At 36.8% G+C, this 14,783-nt stretch overlaps 1 protein-coding gene across 1 annotated transcript in view; it reads right to left on the bottom strand.

The window, feature by feature from the left end:
* Positions 1-6,883: 6,883 nt before the first annotated feature.
* LOC139114451 (low-density lipoprotein receptor-related protein 4-like) overlaps positions 6,884-14,783 on the bottom strand; it is a 67,878-nt gene continuing 59,978 nt past the window's right edge. Inside the window, exons 45-50 of the mRNA XM_070676199.1 lie at positions 14,300-14,419; positions 13,443-13,641; positions 12,865-12,938; positions 11,276-11,363; positions 10,721-10,826; positions 6,884-10,147 (exon numbers count right to left, since the gene is read on the bottom strand). Of these exons, the coding sequence (XP_070532300.1) occupies positions 10,004-10,147; positions 10,721-10,826; positions 11,276-11,363; positions 12,865-12,938; positions 13,443-13,641; positions 14,300-14,419 (731 nt within the window). The 3' untranslated portion in view covers positions 6,884-10,003. The remainder of the gene's footprint in view (positions 10,148-10,720; positions 10,827-11,275; positions 11,364-12,864; positions 12,939-13,442; positions 13,642-14,299; positions 14,420-14,783) is intronic.

Here is a 14,783-nt window from a genome sequence, read left to right on the forward strand (position 1 = left end):
CCGCTAAGTGCCCTTACAACAGATTTATCATACTTGAAAATCAACTTTCCTGACAAAACTGATTTTGAGATAAGGGCTGCAGAACAAACGCCTGTCGGGTTTGTAGTAGCAACCGAGCCGCCAGTACCAACATGCACTCGAATGGGACTTTATCGTCCACAGAAATCACACATTTTCAGTGTGTCGGGAGAGGTTTTCCGAAATTCGAACTTTCTTCATGTCTTAGCGTTCGCTGCCCAATACCGACATTCCGCTCAAGTGACAACTTAACGGCAATTGACAAGCAACGGTACTCGTGCCGCGCACTCGTGGCATCGGAGTGGGCTCATGTTAGGTTAAAACGTTGGTTTATGTTTTCTGAACTCCTTAGACCACTAAATCTGCCAACACAACATTGAGAGTAAACGCAGTCTTTGTTTAGCGACTGCATTCAAAAGAAAAAGTTTGTATAGTTGCCCTTGGTACCGTTTTTACGGAACGATTTCGTGGTATTGTTTCCTTTCATTGGTATTTTCATCTGATTTTCAATAAAATCTGTCATATTTTCTAATTCTACGAATTTATAGGAACGTGTGTTACGATTGCGTCCAAATAGCGAAACCACCCTTCTTTTTTTAAACAAAATTTTCAGCGAATTATGTTTATCGCCAAAAATGTGTTTCAAGATTTGTTTGATAAAATAATATTTATACTCAGTCAATTTGACAGAGAACGACGCTGTTATTTCTTGATAGCTGTGATTGCTTTTAACTGAGCTAAATTTTTATTTCAAACTGACTGTCGGCCTTTAAGGTTATTTCTACTTGCAAATGTCGACTAAAATGACTTGCTTGACCTTCGTGACTTCGTGACGACGCATGTCAGAAGTTCTATATTAATTAAGAGGTCAGGAATAGCTCTAATTCTGTTACAGATAATTAAACAACAACCATTTAGATTGTTTTCGAATGTTAGAAAGTTTCCTGTCGAAGTTAGTGCGATACATATAGAGTCCCCACAAAATACTATCGTCGAAAGAGACTAGAAAAACTCAAAATCTCAAGTCCCGGAGGGCTTAAATGCTTGGCATATTCGCGCACGCGCAATTGCTGGTATCCATCACAGTGGTGAAATGTGAAATGTGACGTATGTTTCGTAAAGACCCAGAATTCCTTAAAGACTCTCAAACTTGACTATAAAAACTATTAAGAATAGAAATACTAAATTATACTGTCTGTCGTTTAGCCTTGCAATTAATACGAGAAATCTCCCAAACGAATATATCGCGAGTGCATGGTATGTGAAAACAGAAGTTACACCAATTTCGGACGTGACGAATCGTTTGCAACCGCCTTTCACCCTCGGAAAGTACAACCAGTGTTAAAAAGTCACGCCATCCCATTGTAACACAGTTTCATCTTAAGCGAATCTTAAATCGGGCACAATGAATTATTGATAAGGCAAACAATACGGCGAAAGTAATAAAATCTTGAGCAAACAAATGCACCCCTGTCATTGATTTTTATCAAAATATGCTAGTAGTGCCAGATCGTCAAGTACCCATATCTGAAAAAGTGAGCCTTATACAGTATTGTACCTCTTGGGTGCAGGCACAGGAATCTATGCGTAAACAAAAGTAAAGAATTCCTCCCCCTAATAATTCAAAAAGAAATTGTCAAAACGCTTATCTTTCATCCTCAAGAACTATACTGAAAGTTTAATAGTGCAAACTCGATACATTACTGACCAGTTGATTAATTTTGAGGGCCATTCACGCCTACGCTACATATGAAACGACTATCCAACATAGGGCCAGAAAGACTGTGCGTGCATGGAATCAATCACATTTTCGCCAAATAATACTGTCAACAGGAGAGAGAGAGAGAGAGAGAGAGAGAGAGAAGAGAGAGAGAGAGAGAGAGAGAGAGAGAGAGAGAGAGAGAGAGAGAGAGAGAGAGAGATGACCAGTTTTTGCATGACAATTCCCGATTGAACGCCTGAATACACATACAGGTGGTGATCCAACCTGTAAACCTTTACCGGCCTGTGCTTTCTGCGAACCGAAATGTCTTGAGCTTGTAAAGCGCGTTTACCTTCTAAATTGTGTTCTCGGAGGACGGTTTTGTCGCGATGAGACATAGCGACCAGTGCTTTGTTAAACCGTGTGACACTTTTGTTACTGTTATCACATAGCGACCAGTGGTTTTGGTAAAGGTGTGGCCCTTCTCACACGATGAATCGACATCGTACACATCGCGCGTCTGCCACGGTGATTTCACATATGTAGTATTTCGCACGCATTTTTTTTTCACTTTTACGCATTTTTATGATGACACATTCCTACGATTTTTAATGTAGAATCGCTATGAGCAGTTTCATCCTTTGTACTTTGCAATCGTTTTCCTTGACTCTGTCATGGCCATTCACGCTGAACACGTAAAGTTCAGTAACTAATGTAACTCCCAGTATTTTTGTCCTGCTCGTCAAAAATTGTTTCTTGTCCTACTCAAAAAAGCATGTCTTCTCAAAATATCTAGTGTTGAAACCATATGGACAGTGTTCCGCTCAACTGTCTATATTGGAACAGGTCAAAAGGCCCACCGTTCAACTCGCCATTGTGGTATGTTTGTAATGTCATCGTTATTTATACGGTGAACGATTATAGCACTGCATGTCATGTACGATGTGTTGTGTTAGCATAGCCAGATCTTTGCAGTTTAACATACGTTTGGAGAAAAGAACATATCAAAATTAACAATCATCGCTCGTTTAAGGTTGTACGCGCCTTCAAATTGAAAGATTTAAAACTTTTGCCTTAACTTTCTGTGAAGGAATTTTCTAAATTATTCCCTTTCAAATCAAAGAATAAAATTAGGGGTCACCATGTAAAGTTTAGTGCTAGAGGAAACAAGTTACCAAATATTTCAATTTGCCGACACGTGAAGTTAAAAATGGCCGCCATTCTTGTGTTAGCTCTATGGAGGAAAGATACAATTTTCGATTTTTACAAAAATAAGCCAGTGAACATTTAATTTAGTCCATGAACTTCCAAATAAGCCCCCATAAGTGGTAGATCAAAACACACTGTGAAAGTTTTAGAGTCTGAATATCTGTCCACGAGGCAAATTCTATATCGGGCACCTCATAATGTGTTTCGAATGCTTATGCGTTTCGAAAATTGGAAGACAAACTTTTACACAAACTTTCCTCAAGGGATATTTCAGCCATTCTCTTTCAAAATCAAGAATAAAAATCGGGAGTCACCGTGCAAATTTTGTACGAGAGACAAATTATCCGAGATTTACCGATATTTGAAATTCAAAATGACCGCCACCCCTGTGTCAACTCTATGGAGAAGAATTTTTTTTTTTAATTTTGAAAAACTAAGGCGGTGAAAAGTTTTCTTACACCAAGAGCTTTCAAATGAACCCCCACAAGTGGTAGATTAGAAAAGAAATGTAAAAGTTTGAGAGTCTGAATATCTGTCCTTGAGGCCAATATTAATTCCTTTTCAATGACTGCTTTGTCACTAGTACTGTGGCTGTACCTGCGGAAATTAGATTGGGTATGGTGGGTCATGGGGTAAGGGAGGGGGGGGAACTGTTACCCCATAGCGCACAACTGGTAATGAAATTAAAGTTTTAATGAAAATGAAAAAATAAATACTGTCTTCAGAAAAATGACAGACCGAGAAAGATATTACGAATCAAAAAATCACAAGTTGATTAAAGGTATACAGTCACCTGTAATCTAAATATGCCCATATATGGTCAAAGGGGCGTTCCTTGGTATTCAAAATGCCCATGTGAGGGCGCTCTTTTTAAAAAGCGGCCACCCGCTTAAAATCTGTGATTGGTTAGATTTTCTCTTTCCATGGTAACTGTGGCAAAATTGGAACAGGTGACAGTATACCTTTAATATTTATCAATGACTGTCAAGTTTATCTTTTTCGGTGATCAGGTCCGGCTTAAGACGTGTATCCAGGCCTCTCCAGGCTAGAAGGTCATCTAAATACGACATCTTGACAATCAGCATGATCGTCTTTGCCAATATATGCAGTTACCACAAACTAGTAATGCAGTATAATGGTGTCGTTTACGTCCGTTGCGACATGAACCCGTATTAACTTTGTATGCTCATGCTCTGACATGCTCACACACGAGTCGGACATCTCGACACATCGCAAACTGGCACAAAGCTCTGTTTACAGTAACCGTACACAGAACAAAAAAATGAAGTATGTTTGTGATAACCTGGCTTACCCCTTATCTTCATTCAAGAAGCCTAAACTTCTTAGATCAGAAATAAACATTAAATAAAAAAAATCATTTAAAAGTTAAGGTGAAAGAGAAAAATTCTGTAGGATTTGTTGTAATGACGTCATTGCCATATTTATGCAGCTGACCAATAGCCCGACGTAAAAGTTGTCTCCTGCTGCGAGGCAAATAATCCCAACGTTGGGTCTATAATATGATTAGTACACTCGTCTCAACGCAAACAATATGCTGTGTATGGAATGTAACTTTGAGTGGAAATGGTTTAGCAATGGGACAAGAAATGAATTCACCACGCCATTATGAGTCGATGACCTGTGTCGGTCGATGGGTCATTATAGTGGAGCTCGGTACAGAGAGGATCAATACTGGCAACAGTGATAGGCGTGAGCTCAACACCCACACGCGTACGGTGTCGATTGTCCACAAGCTTTGCACTTTTTGCAGAAATCAAAGATAGAAAACGATACGGTCTCCTTTTATCATCCTTATCGTTTCTCCTTATATCTTACAATCGAAGATTTAAACACGATCCTATCACAATGTCAGAACCGTGGTTTACTTTTCTTGATCTATTTTGTCACTTTCTTAAAATAAAAGATGCTGCTTTTGTACAAATTTAAAAGACAACTTCCGAAATGTTAAATTCAAGTTTTTTGTTTTGATCCCTTACAACAATATGGCAATACATTATAAACAAGTTTTAAGTTATGTTTAGCGGAATTTGAGTAGCTATGCCTTTGAAAATGGAATTTGTCAAATGACATGATACGTTTGTCGCAGTAAAAAATATTGATGCAGGTTCCTACATAGAAAACTGTGCCATACCGGTTAAGACACCTGTATTGCTTTGATTCAACAGATCATAAATGTTTTCAGTTAGGACAGGCGACATCTATACTGTCCTATCAGGGACTAGATGCCACTTTGGAATTCCAATCAAGGCGTACAGCACAGTGTGTCCACTCTGTATTGGCATGCGCATGTATTGCCCCAAGACGTAATAATCAACAAATTTTGTGATAACACTTTTATCCTATTTGAAACCCTAACCAAATATGTCATAACACTTAACCTAACGATTATATTATACAAGCCAAATATGTCATAACGCGTAACCGATATGAGTACTTCAAATTTACAGATATGAACTAATACTATAAAATTCGCTGTATTACTGGCGACAAACGGAACCCAGGACGTCAGCATGTGACGCGTGTCGTGTAGCTCAGATAGGGCCTCTGTGACACCAAGTAGAAAACCGGCAATGTTAAACATTTGAATTCGAAGGGTCATCTAAATGCTCTCATACTTTTGCAAACTTTCACTTCTGAATCAACCATGACAACACAAACAATCAGTTAAGATGGAATGGGCCCTCGGGGACACATTCGGACTCCGAATTCTACAATTCTTTTCCGATCTACCAACTTGGCGTTAAAAATCTTTTCGAAGCCTTCGCTTTTCGAAAATCGAAAATTTTATTTTTCTCCATTTATAGAGTGAACGCAGGGATGGTGGCCATTTTGAATTTCAAATATCCGTATCTCTTGGGTAATTTGTTTCTCCAGAACCAAATTTTGCACTGTAACCCCAATTTCTATTCGTGCTTTTGAAAGAGGATAGTTGAAAGATCTTTGAGAAAAGTTTGAGCAAAAGTTTAAGCTTAAGTCTTTCATTTTCGAGGCGCATAGGCCTATATGTACTACCTTAAGTGGAAACTGGAAAAGAAAAACAGGTTCGAGAAAATGATCCCCTTAGAACAGTAAGACAGTAAATTAAGAAAAACAATGAAATATACGTTTACAATCTTCCATTTTCATACTTATGCATAGTTATTTCTACAATCAGCACAAGCTTATCAGGAACTTGAGAACATAATCATACAGTCTCCCTTGACCAACATGACGGTTTTTATTTTCTTACAATAGAATCGGGGCCAGGAACTTTAACAATTTTCAAATTCGTGTATATATATATATATATATATATATATATATATATATATATATATATATATATATATATATATATATATATATATATATATATATATATATATATATATATATATATATATATATATTAAAATTGCCTCGTGCAGTGTTGACAGTTGGCGATCTAAAGTCGGTGAATACGATGGTCATGAGCTCCGAGTGATGGTTTCTAAAACCTCCGGCTGTTTATGTCATTTTTAGTGAGTTGATAGATATAGTACAGTTTCCAGAGGGAAGAGACTAAGTGCGTACGACATCAAAATCTTTGCCCTGCCAAAGGTGTAGTTTAGAGTCTTTGAGTTCAATCTTGTGATATCAAGAGTTGAGCTTATTTCTCGCTTTTGTACAATACTTTGAAATCTCTGAAAAAAAACTATGCCAAAGCAGATGCAAATGTGAGGGTTTTTTATTTCTAAGTACCTATGAAGTGCAGTGCCATCACAGGTAGGAAATGCAGCACTGCTTTGAACGAGCCAGAGATTGACACATCGAAGGCAGAACACTTAAAAGCTGTCGCGGCGCCCTAGATGAGGTTTACAGAGCGCCACCACTGGTTGCCATGTCATGCGAGTGGTGCATTTGGAAGCTGTCGGTGCAGAAAAATGCATGTACACACCATGGACGAATAAAAAGTTTGATCTCAGTAGATTACTTCTGTTTAATGCATTCTGGAGTGTTCATACAAATAAATAATAACAAACACCAGACAGTCGTAATTTTCATTAGCAATTCTGTTTTCTACGATTTCCCGTACCACAGTCCCTGTGGATAGAGGGACTGTGCCCGTACATACGATTTTAATCTCCGGAATTAACTTCAAATGTTACACTAAAATGGTCATGTATCAAACTAAAACAAAAAACAGGTTTCTCTCTCATCCTTTGTCTCTTACAAAAACGATACTGCAGTATGGTTTACTATTTCACTTCCGTTGTTGGGGTTTTCCAAGAGCTATAAAGATCCAACTATTGACATGAGAAAAAGCAAAACTGGGAATGTTTACAAGCAATGTTAATTCTGACATCTTGGTGTTGACAGTAACTTTACTGTTTATAATCTACATTGTGACCGTGAGATCTTACAGACAACATCTGTTACATTTGTGCCATTTTTTGTGCCATGAGTAACAAACGGCCATTTTTCCATACAAGTTCTCCACATGAACATGAAAAAAAAGCCAGACACAGCTTATCCAGATTGATGTACACCAGGATGAGAAACAAAATATTTCTGGCCATATGCGTACATAAACTTGCATAACTGCAACTGTTGTAAGGTCTAATTTAACTTTTGAATAGACAGATATCAGATATGGAACAGTAATATAGGAAACATTTTAAATAAAATTTTGTCAATCCAGAACTGCCATAGCAGTCTTTTTAAATGCTCGTCAACACCAGTGTGCTGCAAATTTTTCAGCATTCCGACATTCTGGATTACAATCTTGACATTCATATTGACGGCAAACAACAGTTTCAGGCCTTCATTTCCACTGGTGTGAAGTCATTCATGTCAGCTACAATAGCACTTCAAGGATGGCCATACAATGCACAATTTTTGGCTTACGAATATTCACCATTAATAAATAAATAAATCATTATCATTTGATTTGCATACCTAGACAATGCTCATTGTCTCTTTATTAATTAAGATTTATGAGGGGAAATCATATCAGACAGACATCCAGTTACTTAGTTACTGATATGGATTACAAGTTTGATGAAAATTTGCAACATTTTTCACGTTTTCAAATTTTTTTTTTTTTTCAAAAAAGGGTTACTTGTTGAATTCAACTTGAATGCCATTTTTATAAGAACATGATATTTACAGGTTTGTTGTGTTTAATGCACATGCACAGTACTAAACAAATAAAAATAAATTAAAAAAAATAAATATGCAAGCTTCTCAAATATTTTAAAGAATAGCTCCTTTCAGAAAGTTTGCCCATATTGAGATTTCCATGAATCCTAAATAATTTACAGCGGTTTGTTCAATTCTTAGCAAGAAAGTCAAACTATCCTACAATATCCACTTTGGATCGATATCTTATATGCCTTCTTTCCATGCAAGCTGGGTTTTGTTGTCAGGAACTATATACAAGCAATAAAAGGCTGTTTCCCATTGCATGCATGTTCTCTGATATACCTACATCACATTTTGTCCGTCTGGAGACTAACAAATGGTTCATAATTTAGCTGTCTTTGGCTCTGAGAGACGAACTTACACATTTCATTTTAACAATTCTGCAAAAATTGAAAATAACAGAATTACTGGCAGCACAGGTCTATGTTCTCTTTTCCAATGTATGTATGCATGTACAAAGTTATTACATTATGTGCACTGGTGAGCATTTCTTTTCATTTCATTTCAGGGAATACTACACAAGTTTGACAGCTACACTTATGTTCATATTTTAGGTTTAATGCACAAAAGTTTTGCAGATGAGACATTCTGTTGATAAGAAACGTTGTTCATACTGATAATAGCAACCTAAAAGTAACAGAGGTGTTGCGCGCTGTCTAGACAAACGATGATACAGGTAAACTTTGTACATACACATGGTCAACAAATGCGGTGAAATCAATTGATACACAGTGATACAGTTGACCAGTATTTGTGGTTGTTTTGGCTTCCCTTTGTCTACCCACAGTGTTGTCTAACCGTTTCGCAAACAGAGTTTGGTCCACACTCAATGTTACTGACAGTGAGTGCGGACCAGTGTGTGGAGGGAATCGTAGGTCAACAGGTCAAACAGTAATACTGTTGTGTTTACATCAAAACACCAAAGCGAGTTGGCCCTTTTTTCATAACCTTCATCTGCAAAACAGTTTCAACAACATGAAAATTGAAAATAATGTACCCCATATGTAACTGTCGAGCTCATGTGAAATTCCCTATACATATAATATGTATTTTGGACAGTAATAAAAGGAGTTTTGCATTAATGTCGTTGGACAACCTAATGTACAATCTATGAAACTAATGATCAAAATCTATGAATTTTGATGAAGGCAATAAACGATCAGAGTCTCTAATCTTGCAAAGAGAAATGTACATCTTTGTTAATTTCTGAACAAAAATGTCAGTATTATTATCATAAACTTGTTCGATTTGCATATATTCAAATTTGTATATATATTCAAATTTGCATGCATTCAAATTTGCGTAAATTCATATATGGTAAAAGTCATGCCAGCAACTGTGACCAATGAAACATCAGTAGCAATACTGAAGAGTTTCGGTGGCACATTATATTTTCCAAGGATTGGCTCTATCATAAATACAAAGATCAAATTATTTTATTAGCACCAAAGATTAAATTCTTTTCTTTGTGTAGTGTTTGTACGTACTTGTATTTTCTAACATCATATTTAGTTAAAATACAGTGGTTGCCATCATGGTAAGGTTCACCTTATACTGTAACCTAGCCCACACTTTGACTGACAGTTTTAGAGGTGACCTCAGATAGCAAAAAAATACTTCAGGGCAAGTAATGCTTACCTTTTTTGTCAACTTTTGCAAATTTTCTTTTTTTTTTCATATAGTAAAATATAACTCCTTCATTTGAGCTTGAAAATGACAATACATTGTACCTCATTGTCTCTGTCCATAAACATTGTTGACACTTTCTAATTGGAACAGTACTCAGTCTAAAGAAATTATCTTTGCGTATGTAATATGTCAACACACGTGCATATTCTTTTGCAGGCAAGCAATGCTTGCCACAGAAATTTTTGTCATTGAATGCAGATTTTAAACAGGTATTCCAAATTCTCTATCGGGATACGAGACGCTACTGAAGGCCGAGTCATCACTTGATACAGAGATTCCGTCTAACTGGATCGGTTGATAAACTCCGTATTCCAATTTCAGTTTGGGTTCATTGGCATTCTCCTCCTGAAATCACAAAGAAATGTTTAGAAAGTCAACTTTGACATGATACATAGTGTTAAAGAAGAATCATTGCTTGATGAAGAAATTCAGTATTTTCTGTTTTACTTGCAAATGTCTGCTGCCTGCTTTCACTTTTAAAATTTTGAAAACTACTGATTTACTTCAAAAATGCCAAGTAGTATTCAGAGTTTTGTAAAATGTCCACTTCTGTACGATGTAATTTTTGACAAATGCTATGCAAGACTAGAATTCAGTTGTCAACAGTTTCAGTGAACATCACATTGGTACACACACGCTGTGTTGAAAAGTGGATGACTAGACGTACAGACGTGACTTCAGAATAGAGTAATGAACTCTGTTATGTAATTGCAACCAAAACGATGGAAAAGAAAAAAAAGGTTACACAGCAAAGATTTTGAATGTGAATGTATGAGCAACCGCATTATTTAAGAGGTTTGACTTTTTTCACAGCTTTGTAATATTCAAGAACCAAGAGCTGTCCTCAAGCACTCATGCTAGCACTTTCTATGTTTGTTTTTGGATACATGTATTGAAAATAACATCTAGTACATTTACCTCAAACAGTTCATTGGTGGTACCTGCATCAAGGTCAGTATGAGAAATGTAACTGGGACTTGTGTACAATGCACGAGGACTTCGCTGAGCCAAAGACTGGAAACGCCTGAAATGATATTGAAAGTTGTATCAGGCTGCAGGCACTGCACCTGCTACACTTATTCATGTGCGCCAGTCTTCAAGTCCTCTGTGATGCACTGATGAACATTTGACATATTACAAGTACTGGTATTGGGCTGATGCAAAAAGACAATTCAGATATTTCTACATTGACTAAAAAGAGATCAGCATTGTTCGCTGCCAGATGATGTACAACTGTTTACCTCAGTCCAAAGGAAAGATTAGAGAATCACACATACTAGTCATTTGGCTAATTGCCAACCTAGTCGCCAAACGCCACTTTGGCAACATCTCAACCAAGACAAAAGGTTTTTAAAAAGCTTACTAACAGTAATAAATAAAAACCACTCTGTTCTCTCTTTTTTTGTGGTATTTGCCCGACTTTATTTTAAGAGATTGACAAGACGACAATCTCTGCATTGGAGGAAAACTTACCTGCGGTTTTTGACAAGTTTTATTGCCACACCAGACAAGAGCAATACAATAAGGACTGCAAAGATGACGGCTATCAACCATCCAACATCTAAAAATAAAAAAGAATAATTCAATATACAACGATAAAATTACCAAAAGATTTATTTTCTTCTGCCATATTTCTTGTCGCATTATCTCACATTCCTGATTCAATGTGTAGCCATGATAATTATTTGTGATATGAATAATGCACCGGAAGTGACCCTGAACGCAGGTGTTATTATTCAGTAGTCTGAAATCTTTGAATGACATAAAAGGATAGGAGAGTGGGGACAGGGACATATTCAGTCAAAAGAGTACTTGTGAGAACAAGACAAATTGAGCCGTACATGGCTTTTAAGGTAGTTTGCAACTTGAAATGCAAAAAGTAAACTTTTGCTCAAACTTTCCTTGATGAAACTTTCAACCATTCTCTTACTCAATCAATCAATCAATCAAGAATAAAAAATCAGGGGTCATCATGCAGGTTTATTGCTAGTGAAATAAATTACTCGATAATTACCAAAGCTTGACATTCGGAATGACTGCCACCCCTGTCTTAAGGGACTGTAGATAATTAAAATAGGCGCACGGTAAATGAAACTAAGTGCGTTTGTCCTAAACCCCCTCCCCAAAAACGAAAATTTGGAAGTGCAAAAATCAAACCAAGCCTAATTCTGCATCTGCATCCAACAATCGGTGATTACGTTGCTATGAAATCACCCATGGGCTAGTGACCCCCTCATCCCCTCTCTAAAATCAATTCAACAATGACGCAACCAATAGAATGAAATGTGTATCCAAAATGATTGTAATGTTATTTTACTCGAGCACTGATTCACATGTATGTAAAAAGATTATTGGTGTAGCGCCAGTGCCTTACTGGCCTGTTACAAGCCAAACTATGTAGCATGATATTTTGAGATACAGAAAAGCGTGTAGCGATATGTTGTGACAAGGAAATTTGTAGTGCAATTTTTGTGCACGGTATTCGAAGGACAGCCAAACCCCCTCCCTCCTAAACACAGAAGTTGCATTTACTGTGCGCATGTATTCGTTATCCATGGCCCCTAAATCTATCTATTGGGAGAAAATAAACTTTCCAATTTTCACAAAAATAAGCCAGTAAAAGTTGAGTTACTCTGGTAACTTTTAACCCTTTTCCTGCTAGACAGTAATAACAGTAATAACTGTATCACTTCCCCATCAGCCAAGTCAGTATAGAAGCGGTATTGAGCCAAAAAATGACGTATTTTCACCCACTTGGCTTGGTCTGTTACAGCATCTTTTGTCCAAAAAAAATCAACTTTACAGTATTATGTTTTCAACAGCCTTCAAATGTACAGTATTATGTTAAGATACATCATATGGAATACGTTGTGTTTCATTAATTTTAACCATCTTGACCTGGTGGTGAAATATGGACTTGGCAGGAAAACGGTTAAATGAGCACCAATGAGTGACAGGCCAGAAAAGAATTGTAAAAGTTTTTGTTCGAATATCTGTCCATGAAATAGTTTTCACTTTTCAATAGTAACAAAAGTCTTGCTTAGCAACCGTTTCAAACTTACATCCATGGTCCTTTGATTTATCCTTGCTGACTAGTTTATTTGTACACTGCAGTCCAAAATACTCTTCACCACACCTGTGACAGGTGAAGAAGTCATGAAGTTCGTAAGTGGCAAGTGGAATAATCAGTCATTTATTCAGATTTATATCATAGAAGCACTGGTTTTCATACAATATTACAGATCAGATGAAATGTTACAACTCTACAAAAGAAATTTGATTTGCAAAATATTTGCAGACCACATTTTTATCCTCCCCTCAAACAAAGTGTAAAACCAATCTGTTCTGCTGATGAAAATTAAGGTTCTGTTGATTAACTGTCACTGCAAAACTACATTAATGTTGAAAAATACTTAACATCAGAATTTATAAACTGTGTAGGATTTACAACTTCATTATGGTAAACAAAAGACAAAACTGAAGCAATTCTTTTGTTAGCATGATTCATGGACATTTGTCAATTACAAACACATACGTTTTGTTAATTATTTAAGCTGAGAGTATTTCTTGAATTATACTACAATAATCTGTCCAAATACTCAATTTTCTCCAACAGTGCACATATAAATAATGCACTTACTTGCATTTTGGTTGTCCATTTGCCAAAGAGCACACACCGTCATTTTGACAGAAACCATTGCACACACCCATCAACAGATCAGATATTCTGTTCTTCATTTCTGTTGTGGTATCTGGGCGGTGTGTTGGCAGGGTCACTGTGTCGGTGTCCTTTGTGTTTTGGCTGACGACCCTGTGGGTCACTGACACTCGCCCTTGATCTGTGGCGGGAAAAGTTGTGAGAGATTCCCCTTGCATGTATTTGGCTGTTGTCTGCATGTCACTTTCAGAGAATGTCTTTGTAGGATTTTCTGTAGCGAGAATAATATTTAGCTCTTGAAAGTGACATTGTCTTTCCATCGTTAATACAAGTTTTTTTCTTATGCCAATCCTAGTTGAACAATTAATTGGCAATTTCAGACTTGATTTGATAAATGTTATTTTCATGATAAAATTCACACAACGATATAAAGTCAGTTGTCAAAGGGTGAGGCAAATACAGATAACAGCATTCCAGGTCTACCAAAATCTTGGCTTGTATAGTTGGCAAAATTCAGGGGACTAACGGATTCTATAGTAATTTACAATTAGAGTAAGTTTCAAGACTGAGGCGTGGTTTGATACTAGTCTAGAAATCACAAGCTATTATAAATGGATGTGTTCATTCGTGACACAGTAAGTGGTGCATCCACTCTGATAGTAGGACTACTATCTGCAGCTCATCCATAAATGTTACCCATCAAACATTAAAGAAATCCCAATGTGAAACGGAAAGGCACATCTGACTTTTCATCAGATGAAATTTCACGAATCTGCAATCAATCAAATCACAAATGATGACAATCTCTGTCATTAAACATGACATTCTTCATTCCATACCTTGGCACTGTGTTGTAGAGTTAGCAACAGATTCATATCCCATTGGGCAGACACAACTGAATCCCTCTGGAATTAGAACACACAGATGGCTGCAGGGACTAGCTAAACAGTGGTTGTAGCCTATAAGAAAGAAGGCACAAGGAAACTGCTTTATGCCAGTACACAATACAGACAGCAACTGGGCTGATGTAAGTTTTAAAACTAAACACATGTCATTCAAAAGTTACAGCAAAAAATTAGAAGCTTCCTTCATGACATACCGTATAAATATAAAGAAAAGAAAATTTACAACATTATGAAAGATATTGAAGTTGGATGGAATTTGATAACTGCTCTTCCAACATTTGTTCATCGTGATCTTGGTCCTTGTTCTCGACATCTGGGATTTTGTGATACATGCAGTATGTATAAAAGTGTAATTTTGATGGGCGTTGACTGGATGATGTTGAATTAAAAGGCAGTAACATTGTTGTCCATGGTTATA

This window comes from Ptychodera flava, chromosome 16 (genome assembly GCF_041260155.1).
Source record: "Ptychodera flava strain L36383 chromosome 16, AS_Pfla_20210202, whole genome shotgun sequence".
NCBI classification, from domain to species: Eukaryota; Metazoa; Hemichordata; class Enteropneusta; family Ptychoderidae; genus Ptychodera; species Ptychodera flava.